This window comes from Acaromyces ingoldii (genome assembly GCF_003144295.1).
Source record: "Acaromyces ingoldii strain MCA 4198 unplaced genomic scaffold FA10scaffold_1, whole genome shotgun sequence".
Classification (NCBI taxonomy): domain Eukaryota; kingdom Fungi; phylum Basidiomycota; class Exobasidiomycetes; order Exobasidiales; family Cryptobasidiaceae; genus Acaromyces; species Acaromyces ingoldii.
In genome coordinates this window covers 2,070,334-2,084,137 of record NW_020290247.1, presented here as the reverse complement: position 1 = coordinate 2,084,137, position 13,804 = coordinate 2,070,334, and the positions used below count along the sequence as shown (strand labels likewise).

General features: G+C 58.6%; 7 protein-coding genes across 7 annotated transcripts; 5 read left to right on the top strand and 2 right to left on the bottom strand.

Moving 5' to 3' along the window:
* Nucleotides 1–2: 2 nt before the first annotated feature.
* On the bottom strand, nt 3–1,661 carry FA10DRAFT_264075 (hypothetical protein). Its single transcript, XM_025520498.1, has one exon. It carries the CDS (start codon nt 1,309–1,311, stop codon nt 64–66), a length of 1,248 nt encoding a protein of 415 aa, XP_025380621.1. The 5' UTR covers nt 1,312–1,661; the 3' UTR covers nt 3–63.
* Nucleotides 1,662–1,809: 148 nt separating this feature from the next.
* FA10DRAFT_264074 (hypothetical protein) lies at nt 1,810–2,618 on the top strand. Its single transcript, XM_025520497.1, has 2 exons — nt 1,810–2,063; nt 2,126–2,618. Exons 1-2 carry the CDS (start codon nt 1,940–1,942, stop codon nt 2,551–2,553), a joined length of 552 nt encoding a protein of 183 aa, XP_025380620.1. The 5' UTR covers nt 1,810–1,939; the 3' UTR covers nt 2,554–2,618.
* Nucleotides 2,619–2,704: 86 nt separating this feature from the next.
* Nucleotides 2,705–3,265, top strand: FA10DRAFT_21131 (hypothetical protein). The gene has a single exon (XM_025518465.1). It carries the CDS (start codon nt 2,856–2,858, stop codon nt 3,162–3,164), a length of 309 nt encoding a protein of 102 aa, XP_025380619.1. The 5' UTR covers nt 2,705–2,855; the 3' UTR covers nt 3,165–3,265.
* Nucleotides 3,266–3,334: 69 nt separating this feature from the next.
* On the top strand, nt 3,335–3,974 carry FA10DRAFT_264072 (hypothetical protein). Its single transcript, XM_025520496.1, has 2 exons — nt 3,335–3,529; nt 3,600–3,974. Exons 1-2 carry the CDS (start codon nt 3,367–3,369, stop codon nt 3,710–3,712), a joined length of 276 nt encoding a protein of 91 aa, XP_025380618.1. The 5' UTR covers nt 3,335–3,366; the 3' UTR covers nt 3,713–3,974.
* A 1,726-nt stretch (nt 3,975–5,700) lies between these two features.
* On the top strand, nt 5,701–6,620 carry FA10DRAFT_226015 (glucocorticoid receptor-like (DNA-binding domain); the record flags this gene model as incomplete). The annotated part of the gene is made up of 2 exons (XM_025518670.1): nt 5,701–5,786; nt 6,377–6,620. Coding segments are annotated over 2 exons (330 nt in total), but the record flags the coding sequence as incomplete, so codon positions are not given.
* A 2,859-nt stretch (nt 6,621–9,479) lies between these two features.
* On the top strand, nt 9,480–10,938 carry FA10DRAFT_264068 (hypothetical protein). The gene is made up of 2 exons (XM_025520495.1): nt 9,480–10,868; nt 10,898–10,938. Exons 1-2 carry the CDS (start codon nt 9,515–9,517, stop codon nt 10,921–10,923), a joined length of 1,380 nt encoding a protein of 459 aa, XP_025380616.1. The 5' UTR covers nt 9,480–9,514; the 3' UTR covers nt 10,924–10,938.
* Nucleotides 10,869–13,752, bottom strand: FA10DRAFT_247646 (RNA polymerase I-specific transcription initiation factor RRN3). The gene is made up of 2 exons (XM_025519462.1): nt 12,995–13,752; nt 10,869–12,932 (listed from the first exon to the last, which is right to left on the bottom strand). The coding sequence occupies exons 1-2, from the start codon at nt 13,668–13,670 to the stop codon at nt 10,975–10,977; spliced, it is 2,634 nt and encodes an 877-aa protein (XP_025380615.1). The 5' UTR covers nt 13,671–13,752; the 3' UTR covers nt 10,869–10,974.
* Between the last annotated feature and the right edge of the window lie 52 nt (nt 13,753–13,804).

Sequence of the window (13,804 nt, the reverse complement as noted above, 5' to 3'; positions counted from 1 at the left end):
ATACAGCGACAGGCATACGGTAAGACTAGCACAGATGAATGGGGGGGGAGGAGAAGGTTTGAATTAAGAAGGGCAGGCAGCGTTGGCAGCGATGCTCGTGACACTGCTTCCGATGGACAGAGGTGCAGCAATGGCAGGTACCATGGCGCCCAGGATGCCGAGGAACGCCGACGAGATGCCGGCCAGCTTGGAGCAGGACAGCGAGTCGTTGGGCGCCGGACAGTCAATTTCGGTTATGACCTGGAGGAAGTGACCGCCGTCCTGCGCTGTGTCCTGGTGTCCTTGGGTACCGAAGACGAGCATACGAGAGGGCACCTTGTACGTGTCGACATCCGGCAGGTTCTGCTCGCCGGGTCCCTCCTCGTCCTTGGGGTACAGCTGGCCGTGGATCGTGCCGCCGTCCTGGTCCATGAGCGCCTGGTACATCTTGACCGTGCTGCGCTTGATGAAGTCGGCGAGGGTGTGGTTCTGTACGCCCTGGTAGGGACTGTTGCTGTCAAAGAACGCCTGGTAGCGCATCGTGCACTGCTTGACCTGCTTGCGCGGCGTCACGTTGAGATCTGCAGCGGGTAGGATGTCGCCGGTGCGGTCTTCGTGATACTGGCAGTCCCACGTCTTGTACCCACCGCAGGACAGCTGATTGTTCCCAACGGGGCAAGACAAGTTCCACATTAGGTCCATGAACACCGAAGGGTTGCACAGGCCGGTTGCGACATAGGTTGGGTCCAGAACGACGGAGTAGGAGTCATTGGGGTTGCCATCAACGCCCGTCGTCGTATTGCTCTGATTTGGCGTACCTGTGCCGTTGACAGCGGGCGAGCCATCACGCTTGCTCTGCTGCTTCTGCTGGACGTTGAGCTTGGGGACGCCATCAACAAAGCTGCAGATCTTGCTACCCAGGGCCTTGCACGTGCTGATGGCCCAGGAAGGAGCGGTGCTATTCTTACCGTCACTGGAAGTAACCTTGCTACTGGTCTTGTTGTTGCCCACGGAACCATTGACCGCGCCGATGGTGCTGTTGACTGTGGCCATGGTGCTGTTGATGGTACTGGCGAGGGTGGTATTGCCGGTGTGGTGGTAGGTCGAGTTTCTGCCACCAGCCAGGGTGGCATTCTTGCTACCGTTCTGAATGTCCGTTGCGTTATTGTTGCCGTCTTTGACGGTGGTTCCCACATGATGGTGGCTGACGCTGGTATTGCCCGAGCCAGTCGAGTTGATCTTGGCGCGATTCGAGAGTCCAGCCTCGAAAGGAACCGAGAAGGCGGGCCCAGCCGTCAAGGCCAAGACAAAGATGGCTGAGTTCAGCTTCATGGTTGAGCTAGCGCTTCGAGCGACTGTCTGAGAGAAGAAGCTTTTGGCGGAAGAGAACGACTTTATCTAAAAGGAACCAGCCTTTCAGATCGTTGCCAACAAGGAAAGGAAGCGATAGGAGACGATGAGGAGAAAGTTGCGAACAGCAAGGAGATCAAACTCTCCGATCTTAAGACTGTTTTGCTCCTGCCGAATAATGCAATTTCTGGGCGCCGTGTCCGGAGGATCGTCATTTCCATATGGTCACCCGTGCCTGGATTGGCGACGAAACTTTTGCGGGTCAGCTTGTACCTGATCATATGGAACGTATGGGACACAAGTGCTCAGGAGAGCTGAGGTCAGTCCATCACATGGTACTGTGAGGTCAGCATCCTGGACCTGCCTAGGTCCGTAAACCAGTTTTATGCAGTCCATTAGGCACTAGCGCGGAACGCCCAAAAGATCCCAATAAAAGGAAACTCCTGCAGGGGGCTTCAGCAGAGGGCTGCAGTCTAATGGCTAGAAATTCGGTTCAATCGAAAAGAAGGCGCTACTTGCTCAAGTCGCCTAGCCGAAGCTAAGTGGGGAGACGAAGGGATAGACCAGGATAGCTCAACATCGCATCCGTCCACCATCACCGCCTAACAATATGGTGTCCAAGCTCGCCCTCGTCGCACTTGTCAGCACTGCAGCTGGTCTGTCGCTGGCCCAACAGTCTTCTCAGTCTACTTCGTCCTCTCCATCGCCCTCTAGCTCATCGTCTAGCTCCCAAGGTGCGCGTGCTACTGGAAGAAGTAGCCTGCTCAGAGATGGTGACTGACACGATATCTCACAGCCACCTCCTTGACGATCGAGTACTACCCGGGTATTCCCAACACGCTGGACGCAGAGCAGGTCTCTGCCTTCTCTCACGCAAGCCAACTCGCCACGAGCATCAACCAGACGGCAGCTTTTGCACAGCCGTCGGTCTCGACTACCACTGACATTCGCGATAACGTCATCTCTGCTGTCACAGCTTGCGCGTCTGGCTTCCTGGGCGTCCAGCAGCAGGGATGCTGCCCCGGTGTCGTCCTGAGCGGGACCTGTTACCGCACATCGACGGGATCCCTGGCTTCTTACCAAACATACTCGGGCTCGTACCTCTCCAAGAATGATAAGGACGGTGCTTTGGTCCTTGAACCGCCCAACCTCAATACACAGATGGCCTATTTGGTCATGTCTTCACTTGCCCTCTTCGCTTTGGGAGGCGCTGTCTTCCTCTAGGCTATGTATTGCTACCGTCAATTGCAAAGAAATGCTTGAAATACACATCTTGTCCTTCCTCTGTCTCTATAGCTTGGTGTCCTTCACCGCTCCGTCGCCCGAACAGTGCTTGATTGGTTCTCCCAGGTAATGCCCTTTGCAATGGTGCTCGATGCGCTCGCTCCGAGGCAGGAACAGTCCGGCCGAATTTACGCCCACAAAACAATTCACGCCCACAAGGTAAGTGTAATTTTTCGAACTTCGGTGCCGAGCGACCACGCTGAAGGCAGCTCTTGTTCCTCTTTGTTTGGGCACAAGGACCTATGGTTCCTGCAGCTAGACCGCACACTCGTGTTGTTCCTTTGGGTGGTCGGCGAGAGAGGGTGTCTCTTGGATCTCCATTATTGCTAAAAACCCAGCCTCGATCTCACCCACTTCTTGCTCTTCTCCCCACTTTTACCGTCATACCAAACAGCTCCCTCTCTGACTCTCACCCGTTCTCGCCGGTCGAGAAGCATCACGGTACCGCACCTCTCCTTCACTTTTCGATTGCGTCTCAACAACAGTCTCGACTGTCATGCGGGTCACGACTACTTTTGTCTTTGTCGCCACGGTCGCAGTGGTGGCCCTGACAGAGCGCGCGCAGGCCGACAGCGCTCCCCAGATTCCGATTGCTGAGGTGCCCGATCCCTCTGGGCCCAATGTAGCATGCCATGGCAACCACGGTGAGCATCTTGACGTTGGAGAAACCATACGATGGGGGGTCCTGATCCTTTTTTCTCATGGTCCAAATGAACAGCCGGCTGGTCTTCGGACTGCAGTCTGATTGACGACATGTTTGTGACGTCCAACAAGACTCCGCAGAAGGACAACAAGGGCCGCTATTATGTGTGCGACAAGACTTGCTGTGCCGTTGCCGTCCACAAGAAGGGCACAGACGACATTACCGAAAGCAAGCTGTCGATCTGGGCAAACAACGCCAATATTCACTGCAATGGTATGCATCTCCCGTCTCTCCCTCTGTCTATTCATCAATGACTGATCGGATCGGATCGGATCGCATACAGGGCCCAATCTTCAAACTTGGAGGAGTGGAGTGGAACAGGACTGGAAGGCAGCCGACAGCGACGGAGAATACAAGATGTGCCTCTGCAATAATGGCAGCATGGGCTCTTGCTGATTCAGCCTGCTCTCTGTAATTTCTCACTACGTCACTTTCTCTTTGTTTCTATGATAGACTACTGCTGTCGTTGCCGCGGAGCCAATGTTCCTCAAGCCTGGACCTCTCCAAAGTGAGACGGAGCAAAACTGGACGGGCGTCTCGCCCGATTTCCCGTTCTGCATCCCCCGTGAGCTGCGCGCTGGATCGCCCTACCTTTTCTTGTCGCGGTGATATTTCCGGCCCGAAAATTTACACGTGGACAGATCAGAAAAAGGGGAAGCGTTCTGATTGGCTCGTTCAAAGGGCGAATCATCTTGGAGTGCAGCCGCCTCTTCTCTTTCCTATCGAGGGTCCGCGACAAAGCCTGGAGCTCGAGGTGTGGCCCCGAATGGCAATGACGTTGACTTTGATCGCAATTGCGAAAGAGACGTACCCAAAAAGGTTGTGCGGTGTAGACGAAAAGGGAATGGTGCTCGGAATGGCCGATAACCTTAAGGGCCTACTTGAGGAGATAGCAAGAAGCGAACTAGCGACGCATCGGTCAATTAGTGTCTCCGGGCTCGTTCCCTCGTCATTTTGAGCATATGGATGCGGCCGACCCGGGCCCCGATACGACAGATCTACACATGGTCACGTCTAGGTTCTTGTCTAGGAGCATTTCGCTGTTCTACAGGAGAAAAGAGAAGATTAGGAGAGGGGGGGGGGGCAGTGCTCCTGATAGAGAGAGACTGCGCGCGTCGGATGGCGTGAGATAAGATACGAGAATTTTCAAAGGCGGGGGTGCGGTGTGTCTCTGTACGATAGAGAGAGCTCTCTAACCTTGCCCGCATTTCGCTATTTCTCCCCACTTTGAAGATATGAGAGCTTGTCTAGCCGCATGCTCCGCTTGCTCCACAGCTGCGTGACACAATAGGGCGGTTCGTTATTGCTCGCAGAGGTGAGGTGATGGAACAGAGAGATGATCTTGTCCCGTTTTAAACAATCAAGGAGGAAAAATCAATCTAGATTAAAAACGAGAGGGAAATGCCTACCGATTGATAACCCTTGGCCTTTCTTTCTGCTGCCCTTTTGGAAAATTTTTATCTAGGAAAAAAAAAAGGCTTTCAAGATGAGAAGGGATCAATCAGACTTGGCCGGAGCTCCAGCGGCGGGTACTGCTTACCATCCTCAATCCCTTTTCTTCGGCGCTGTTCTCCCTCTATTCTCTCCTATCGCCGCCGCCCCTCTTGCTCGTCACTTCACTAAGCTCCACCGTTCACGTCTCCCCCACCGGCCTGTCTCCTCCCTCTCCCTCTCCCTCTCTGCCTGGGACTGGACTGGCCAAGCACGTCCGTGTGCGCGTTACGTGATTCTCAGGCTTGCCACCGCCTCTGTCAGACCATCGGCTGTTCAGGCGACTGAGCCTGGCGCTCCCCCGCGAGGGCGAAGTCTCCAGCCTTTCTGGTCACCGTCGAGGAGGTGAGGGTCATCGTACGATGACAATCCCCCGCTCCTCGACACCTTCGGATCTCGAACTGGCACCTATCCGTTCAAGCACCAACGCGCAGCAGCAGCAGCAGCAGCAGCACCATTCCCACGCCCACCAACGATCGCAGGCCCACGCGCATAGCCCTCACTACAGCCAACAGCAGCAGCAGAGATCGCCCATGATGGCGACGTCTTCGGCAGCGACGATGCGGACGCAGCAGCAGCAGCAGCAGCCGGCAAGGTCGTATGAGCAGGAGGGGGCCAGGCCGCCGGCATCTTCCCATCGACAGCCGACGTCGCTGCCATCGTTTGCCTCGTTTGACTCGACATCAGGCCCTCCTTCCTCTCGGCTCTGGTTCGCCTCGCCGTCGAGGGGCGTGCCCGACCAGGCAGCCCCTCCGTTCCACCCTCGACCGGGCTATGCTGCTGAGTCGACGCCACGATCACGAGACGCGAGCGCGAGCGAGGCAGCCGCCCGGGCGAGACGCGACGGTGACGAGCCAGGTCTCGCTGCCTCCTCTGCCGCAGACGGCCTGGCGATGCGCTGCTCCAACTGTGGCACCATGCGCACCCCACTCTGGAGGAGGTCGCCCGACGGCAGCAGTCTCTGCAACAAGTGCGGTGCGTCTTTCCATCCCACATTTCCAGAGAGCTGAGCGAACGTCAGCAGCGCAGCAAGAAGCTGACTTTTTGACTTTGTTGTTGTTGTTGTTCTTCCCCTCCAGGCCTCTACACCAAGCAGCACCAGGGCCAGAGGGCTCCTGTCAGCCCATCGCAGCCGCCGTCAAAGGCGCTCTCAGACGAGGAGGCCCCTCGCACCGCACCAGGGGCCACCTCGTCGACGCTGTCGGAGCACGAGCTGGCAAAGGGCTCGTGTCCCGGCGACGGCTACTGCAACGGCACCGGTGGCCACGCGGCCTGCAACGGCTGTCCTGCGCTGAACAACAACCTCAGCCACGGTGTGCGACGGAAGCGAAGCAAGGCATCCGTCGCGCTGGCTGCAAGGGAGTCCTCCAACGGGAGCCATGCCAAAATCGAGAGAGACTCCATCTCGCCTGCCGCCTCTGCCGACGAGCTCGCTTCTGCCACGACAACGTCGACGGCGGCGGCGGCGGCGGGCGGAGCTTCTGATGGTGTGTCTGCGTCCAACAACAAGGACAAGCATCCACCAGCCCATCCTTCCACCACGGGTGTCGCAACAGGCATGGGCAGCAGCAGCAGCAGCAGCAATGGCGCCGGCATCAGCGGCGGTGTCGGTGGCACTGCTGGCGGTGAGGAGGAGGCCGTCGGCGGGCTCAAGTGCAACAATTGCGGCACCACCACGACGCCGCTCTGGAGGCGCGACGAAAACGGCAACAACATCTGCAACGCATGTGGCCTGTACCAGAAGCTGCACGGCACGCAGCGGCCCATCAATATGCGCAAGACGGTCATCAAGCGCCGCAAGCGTGTTCCCGCGGGCTCGCTGGCCCTCGGTCAGCAGGCTGCCAAGGCTGCTGTGGCCCAAACGCCGTCGCAACAGCAACAGCAGCAGCAGGCGGCCCAGTCCATGCCTCAGCACCCACAAGCACAAGCGCATCCGCACGCGCTTTCGCATTCGCATGCACAGCGGGCTGATTTGGGCGATGCTCCCATGAGCCAGGCCCACCGAGACGCCGCCATGGCCCTCATCGAGGTCGGCCGGGGCAGCACGAGCGAGAATGGTGCGGGGACATCGTCATTGTCGGCGAGACCCTGGTCGCCGCAGCCACCCCAAGCACGCCGCGCGGACACGATGATTGACGAGGTGGAAGTTGATGAGATTGACGACGACGAATCGTCACCAGACAGACCAGGAAAGCGCACGCGATTCACGCCCGTCGACGACGAGGGCTTGCCCCAAGATCATCAGCACGCAAGACCGCCGAGTGCAGCGGCACGGAGCGTCTCGCCACTGCCCACGGCCGCTTCCTCGAGCAGCAATGCCCTAGCCTCCTCGGCGACGACCCCTGGGCATCATCATCACCACCACCACCATCACGTCGTTCCCGTCGCGCATCATCATGCTCATGCTCATCAAGTGCCCCGTACGCATGTCCACAGCCATGGCCACCAACACACCGCTCACCCTCATCACCACCACGTCCACCCACACACGCATCAACACCCTCACCAGCACCAGCACCAGCATCCTCACGTCCATGTCCACCATCCCCAGCATCCTCATCATCACCACGCCGTCGGCTCTTCGTCGGCGCCTGCGTCCTCAACGGCTCCCGCCCCTGCCATGGCGCATACAGCCTGGGTGGCCGAGCTGGAAAAGCATCGCAACGAGCTCATGTTGGAGAGGCGACGCTTGGACGACGTCATCGCTCGCACCGAGGCCCTACTCGCCGCAGCAGACAGTGGCTCCTCGTGGCCGCCATCGGGGAGGAGCGAGCGGCCCGACGAGACTCTGCCAAAGGCCCACGAGGAGTCTGCGACTGTGCCATCGACATTGGCTACTTCACCTGCCTTGTCGGAGAGGGACTTGTCTCGGATGGAGACCGATGACGCGTCTCCTTCTGTTCCCCCCCAGCAAAGCAAGAATGGCAGCAGCCGAACACGCAGGAGCTCGTTTGATCGCAGGATGTCGGAGCTCCCCGTCAAGGCTGCTGTGCCCCTCAATCGAAGCAGCAGTGTCTCGAGTACGGGAAGCGGCGTGGGTATGACCAAGATGACGGCGCCGAATGCGCCCAAGTCGCCCGGTGCTAGCAGCACCACGACGACGGCCACCACGACGAGCAACGGGTCTGCGTCTGCGAGGAGCAGCAGCGGCTTCAAGAGCGCCGTCGGCAACAGCTCCCGATCCAAGTCGTTTGTGTGGGGCGCCTTGCCTCCCGATCGGCTGAACAAAGACTCTCACCACTCCTCGCCGTCGACATCCTCGTCACGGAACGGCGCTGCCAACAAGGGATGGGGAAGGAATGCCTTGATTGCCCCAAGCCCAGAGGTAGACGGCAAGGGTGCCCTTTCGCAGCGCCCGCCCTCGAGCCACTCGATGGGCAGCGAGACTTCGCACTCGAAGAATGAAGCCAGTCCGGAAGCGGAAAGGCGGAGGACCCACGAAGACGACGACGAGGAAGAGGAAGCCGCGCGTCAAGAGTACCTCAAGACCTACGGCGGGAGGGTTCTCGAGACAAAGGGCGACTGGAACGGGCTGGCGAGACCGTTGCGAAAGGAAGCATTCCACCAGGCAGGCAAGCAATCCTCGACCTCTTCTTCTTCTACTAATTCTTCTCCCAGCAAAGCTCCTGTGCCGCCGGCCAAATGAAGAACCAAAAAATGGAGAAAGGCGACCTCCAAACAAAAGCTACGCACTAATCACTACTCTCTTGTTCCTCGTTGTACTACACACTGCTATTATTAATTCCCAACCTCTTACGATGTCGCACAGAGAGTGGCGCGCCCAGTCCTCCCCTACGTCTAGGCCAGCGTCGATGTAATGAATGCATCTCACCATCTATCTGTTCTGGTCTTGCTTGTCACAGCACTGTTCTTCATGCTGGTCGCCTGCCCTTCTCTTCACGAGCGCTTCATTCGCTTCTGTCATCCTCGTCAGTGCACTGACGAATGAGTGGATAACATAACGCCAAACGATTGAGAAGACTGATGTATCAAAGATGTAGCAACAACATACTGTGGAAGGGGGGTTGGCTGCTCGGCCCATCAAGCCGATGGCGGGCCTTGCTGTCACTTCATGAGAATTGCGCGTTGTCTCCGCCGAAGCGAAGGGGTGAAGAAGGCTCAACGCGTAGGTAGTACACGTGGCATTCTAGCAATGCTTCACCTCTGGATGGTACTGCGGAATCTCGGCTTCGTCCCATCCTCCAGCGGATGTCTTGCTTCCACACATCGAGCCACCTTTTACACGGCCCACTCTTCATCCTCGTTCTCCTATTTGTGTTCTTTGTTCTGTGTTCAAACCGTCTGTTTCATCTCCTTCTAATGACGCCCCGCCCTTGGATGTTCTATAAATTAATAAATTGCAATGCTGGGGGGTTGCCTCTCTGTGAGAGTCGGAAAACGTTCAGGGAACGTTGAGGATGTTGAAAAAGTCTATCATCGATCGTATAGCCAGGCGCTTCCCTGGCTGAATCAAGTAAAAGGCGTGATTCAGAGGCGAGCTACGAGAAGTGCCTGAAATCGAGACGTTGTGGGAAAAGAAGAAAAAAATTGCACTGCTTTGCGCTCATCTTTATAGAGTCCGATAGATCGGCACTCGGGACTTGGTCGACGGGGCGCCTGCGCTCACGTGAGGGAAATTTTTGGAGCTTCTTGGTCACGACGGCGCTTGGTGATCATCATCACTGCTCTGCAAACCCCTGCTCCAACATGGCGGCCCGACAACGGACGCTACAGCTGGTGCGAGGCACGAGCCGATCGCCGCTATCGGCCTCGAGGGGCCTGGCTACCTCCAGGCTCGTCTCATTTCCGCGCCAGATCCGTCCGCGTTTCAACACCGACGAGGCACCCGCGGCGACAACGCCGACGACGCCGCTGACGACGCCCTCGGCCGGTTCCTCCTCTTCCTCCTCCTCGGCGAAACCAACCCTGCCATGGTTCCTCCAGGACCAGGCCGAGGAAGTCGTTGCTGCTCCCGTTGAGACTGCATCAGCAGCACTAATAGAGAAGACGCTGCCGCTCTCGACGGCTGGCTCGGCCTTGCCTGATGCCCTCATCGAGCTCGACGAGCTCCTCACCACTGGGCCTTCGTCTCCTCTTCTCCGCCGCCGCCGCAGCGACCAGGACGACGAGGAAGAAACGGCCGAGTTTGAGCGGGAGCCAAAGCGGCCGCCGATCGTGTACATTGACGCCAAGGCACGCGACGCCGACGCGTGGGCCGACTGGATCGTCGTCGTCGAGGTGCAGGCCAGGAGCGGCATCACACGCGTGGCAAAGGACGTGGGCAACTATCTCAAGCGCGCGCCCCGCCCTGCCTCGCTGGGATCTATTCCCTCTTCTCTGCAAGAAGGCGACACCGTGGGACCACCAGAGCGTCTGAGAGGATCCTCAGCATCGACAGAGGGCTCGGCGTCGCTGGACAAGCAGCCGTGGCGGCCGCGCAAGATTCTGTCGCGCGAGGCCCAGGAGGGGCTGCGACTGCTGCACGCGCACGACCCCGAGACGTACTCCCGCCAGGCCCTGGCGGCCCAGTTCAAGATCTCCGTCGAGGCCGTGCGCCGGATCCTCAAGTCCAAGTTCCGGCCCGACGGCGCCGTTGTCTCGCGGCAGAACAGGCGCGCAAAGGAGCGCGAGGACGAATGGAAAAGAGGCATGCTCGAGGGACCGGGCTGGAAGCTGGACGAGGCCAGGGAGCTGGAGAAGATCAAGCAGAGCATCTCTTCTGCCTCTTCCGGGAGGGAGGAGAGCGTCGAAGAAGAGGAGGAGGAGGAGGAGGCTGAGGACCAGGACGAGGTGGCGTGGGCACTTGAAGGCGAGGAAGGGGCGCCGCGGGGCAAGAATAGGGTCCGGTATGAGGGGCTGGATGACGCACAGTCGAGCAGCCGAGCCAGGAGGGGGGGCGGAGACTGGTGCCTCGTCGACGCAGAATGGTGCGTCGTGCACGTCATGACGCCCGAAGCGCGTTCCACCTACGACGTCGAGGGCATCTGGGAGAGGGCGCCTCCTTCTCCAGTCGACGAGGCAGAGAGCGAGAGCAGCGGGACAATGAAGACAACAAGGATCCGTGCTGGTCAAGTGCCATTGTAACAATAGTAGCTGTGCTTGTCTACAAACTATAACTAATGAGCCGTTGAAATTATGGAGTGAATGTACAGTATAAATGAAGTCGGCTACTGGGAGATGCTCATGGCGTCCAGACTCTGCGAGATGTCGCTCTGGTCCGTCGATGTCGAGGCGCTCTGGCTCGTCCCCAGCGAGCTGCCAAATTCGGCAGCGCCGCGCTTTCTCGGACGCGAAGAAGTCATGCTTGGGATCTTGAGTCCCTGAGGCTCCTCCTCTTCCTCTTCCTCGTCATCCTCGTCGTCATCGTCTTCCGAGTCGGACTCCTCGCCGGCAAGTCCCGGTGGTGCAGCCTCGGACCAGGGACGGTACAGCGGCTCAACCCATTTGGAGCTGGACGGGAGGCGATAGGGATCAAAGGGAAAGAAGGTGTCCAGCCGGTCGGCCGTCTGCGTCGTCTGAACCTGCTTCTTCTGTTCGCCGTCCTCGTTGCTCGACGTGGAGGAACCGTCCGACGACGACGGCGACGAGGCGTCTCGGCTTTTTTTAGTCGTGGCAGAGCGCTGATTTCGCTCGATGATGCTGTAGCAGTAGAGGAAGCCCGTGTGCTGGGCGATGCTCGCAAACTGGTTAACAACGGCCGATGTGCAATTGGCCAAGGGATTGAATGGCGACATGATGACGCGCTGGACAATGGCAAGGCTGTCGGCCCACCGCCAGGGCGTGCCCGCACCTTCGTCGTCCATCTCGTCGGCCTCGCTCGAGCTCGACATCGACACGCTCACCTTGGGCGTAGGACCAGCAGGCGTGGGTATACGCAAGTCCCGCCATCGGAAGCAGAAGATGTAGAAGACGGCCTGCGCCACGGCGTAAAAGACGGCATGAGGGCCCTCGGCAGCACCAAAGCCGTGGGTGGTAGACGAGGCCATGGCCGCATACGCCGACGCGTGCTCGCTCAGGTACGCGTCCAAGTAGACGCACAGATGATCGACGACGGCTCGGACCTGGTCGCGAGGGACAAATTTGGCTCGAGACACCAGGCTGGCGACGTAGGATGCCGATGCTATCCGAATGATGGCTGGCTCCTCCTGGACCGTGGCATAGTCTGAATCCTCTCCCCGGCCGACCAGCGCCTTCTCCATGAGGTGCCCCAAAAACACGTCGCTGAATTCCTGATCGAGGGAAGAGGCCCAGAATAGGAGGAATTGCACGTTGCGGGACTTGAATGTCGGCAGCACCATGCGCTGGAAGAGGGCGGCCAGGAGGTAGAATTGCTCCTGTCGGAGCACCGAGGCCCTCGAAAAGGACAGAGGTGCGTATGTGATCGAGCTCGTCGACGAGGAGCGTTCCAGCGTGGGTGTCTTCACATCGCTGCCACCCATACATACGCTCATGCAGCGCTTGTCGAAACCTTCGAGATGGGCAAAGACCTCCGTCATGATGGCGTCGAGCTTGGCGCTAAGCTTTCTCGCGTTGGCCACCTTTGCCATTGCCTCCTTGCTGCGGTTTAACGGCTTCCTTTTCCCCTTGCCCTCTTCTTGCTCTTCTCCCTCTTCTTCTCCGTCCTCGTCTCCAGAATCGAGGTCGTCGAGATTCACGTCCTCGCCCTCTGATTCGCTGTCATCCACGTCCTCATCGTCGAGGGCGCCATCGAAGGGGTCCTCCTCGTCCGCCCGATGTTCTTCTTCTGCATCACTATCCATGTCGTCGCCGTCGTCGTCGCCTTCGAGATCTTCGAGTTCCTCGTAGTCCATCTGGATCTCGACGTCGATCTCGATGGCCTTGCTGACAATGGCGGCCAGAACGCCTTGCTTGAGCTCGTCGGCGTACTCGCACACCTGCAGCGCGTTGCGGACGTAGACGGTAAAGTGCTTGACGCCGTCGCGCTTTCGAGGGAGATGACGCAGCAGTAGCGGCTGCAGGACCGAGGGCATCGTCGGAATCAGCGAGAGCAGCGAACGGAGCAACGAGTGAATGCGGCCGTAGATGACGCGACGCGTGGGTGCGCCCGTCGAGGGCGACGTCGTGGCAGCTGCGCTTGCGTATGCCAATGCTCTCCAATCCGATCCTGGTGGGACGAGTCAGGATGAGTGCGACATTCATACTGACAAGGGGGAAAACCCTACTCACGATAGGTAAGACCCTGTACCGCACGGTTGAGGACAGTGGAGAGCCACTCGCTTCTGGTACTGCACAAGGCGCACACGAACCGAGTCCAGGTCCTGGCAAAGACATCGCCACCCATCGTCGTCCAAGGGAGAGATATGATCGAGTCGATGAGGAGCGAGTGAGAGCGCTTGTCGAGCGAAGAAACGACGTGCGTCAATGCGCCGAGCCAGGAGAGAAGTTGGGTTGGGTTCGGGCCCGTGCTGACCCTCGATGGGTCCGACAGCTTAAACTGAGCGACGAGCTCGTTGTAAGAAGCCTCGTTACCTCTCATGCGCTCAGCCAGCGCATTGTCCACAAAGGAAATATACATTCCTCTTCGATAGCCATCCGTGGGCGAGGATGTCACGCCTGGGAGTGAAGCCGCTCCGCCCTTGAGACTGCTCTTTATTCTCTGCGGGGAATTTGGAACGCTGGCCTGCGGCGTGCCCCTCTTGACCCCGCCCTCGTCTCCATTGTTGTCCTCGTCGGAACCCTCGTCGCTCAAGTATCGCTTCATGGTGCTATGCCGCTTCGACGGATTGGGCACGGACGAGGCCGAGCGTCGTTTCGCGGGCGTAGGACCAGGAGCATGGAAAGTGGTTGGAGAGTCCTTATTGGTGCTGACTACAAGCGGTGTTGGTCCGAGCGCCGTCACCATCGCTCTCCTTTCTCTCTCTCTCTCTCTCTCTGTGTACCACCTCCGCCTCCAACGTCGTGACTTGCCTGCAGCTGCTTGGTGGCTCGCCTGATCGAACAACCTCCAAAATTTAATGAAACTTTTTTTCCTCTCCC

Coding starts and splice junctions, on each gene's coding strand:
- FA10DRAFT_264072 (XM_025520496.1), top strand. CDS start 3,367: ATGTTTGTGACGTCCAACAAGACTCCGCAGAAGGACAACAAGGGCCGC. Junction 3,530..3,599: donor CGCCAATATTCACTGCAATG/GTATGCATCTCC, acceptor GATCGCATACAG/GGCCCAATCTTCAAACTTGG.
- FA10DRAFT_247646 (XM_025519462.1), bottom strand. CDS start 13,670: ATGGTGACGGCGCTCGGACCAACACCGCTTGTAGTCAGCACCAATAAG. Junction 12,933..12,994: donor GGTACAGGGTCTTACCTATC/GTGAGTAGGGTT, acceptor TCGTCCCACCAG/GATCGGATTGGAGAGCATTG.
- FA10DRAFT_21131 (XM_025518465.1), top strand. CDS start 2,856: ATGGTTCCTGCAGCTAGACCGCACACTCGTGTTGTTCCTTTGGGTGGT.
- FA10DRAFT_264075 (XM_025520498.1), bottom strand. CDS start 1,311: ATGAAGCTGAACTCAGCCATCTTTGTCTTGGCCTTGACGGCTGGGCCC.
- FA10DRAFT_264074 (XM_025520497.1), top strand. CDS start 1,940: ATGGTGTCCAAGCTCGCCCTCGTCGCACTTGTCAGCACTGCAGCTGGT. Junction 2,064..2,125: donor CTCATCGTCTAGCTCCCAAG/GTGCGCGTGCTA, acceptor GATATCTCACAG/CCACCTCCTTGACGATCGAG.
- FA10DRAFT_264068 (XM_025520495.1), top strand. CDS start 9,515: ATGGCGGCCCGACAACGGACGCTACAGCTGGTGCGAGGCACGAGCCGA. Junction 10,869..10,897: donor AATGAAGACAACAAGGATCC/GTGCTGGTCAAG, acceptor TTGTAACAATAG/TAGCTGTGCTTGTCTACAAA.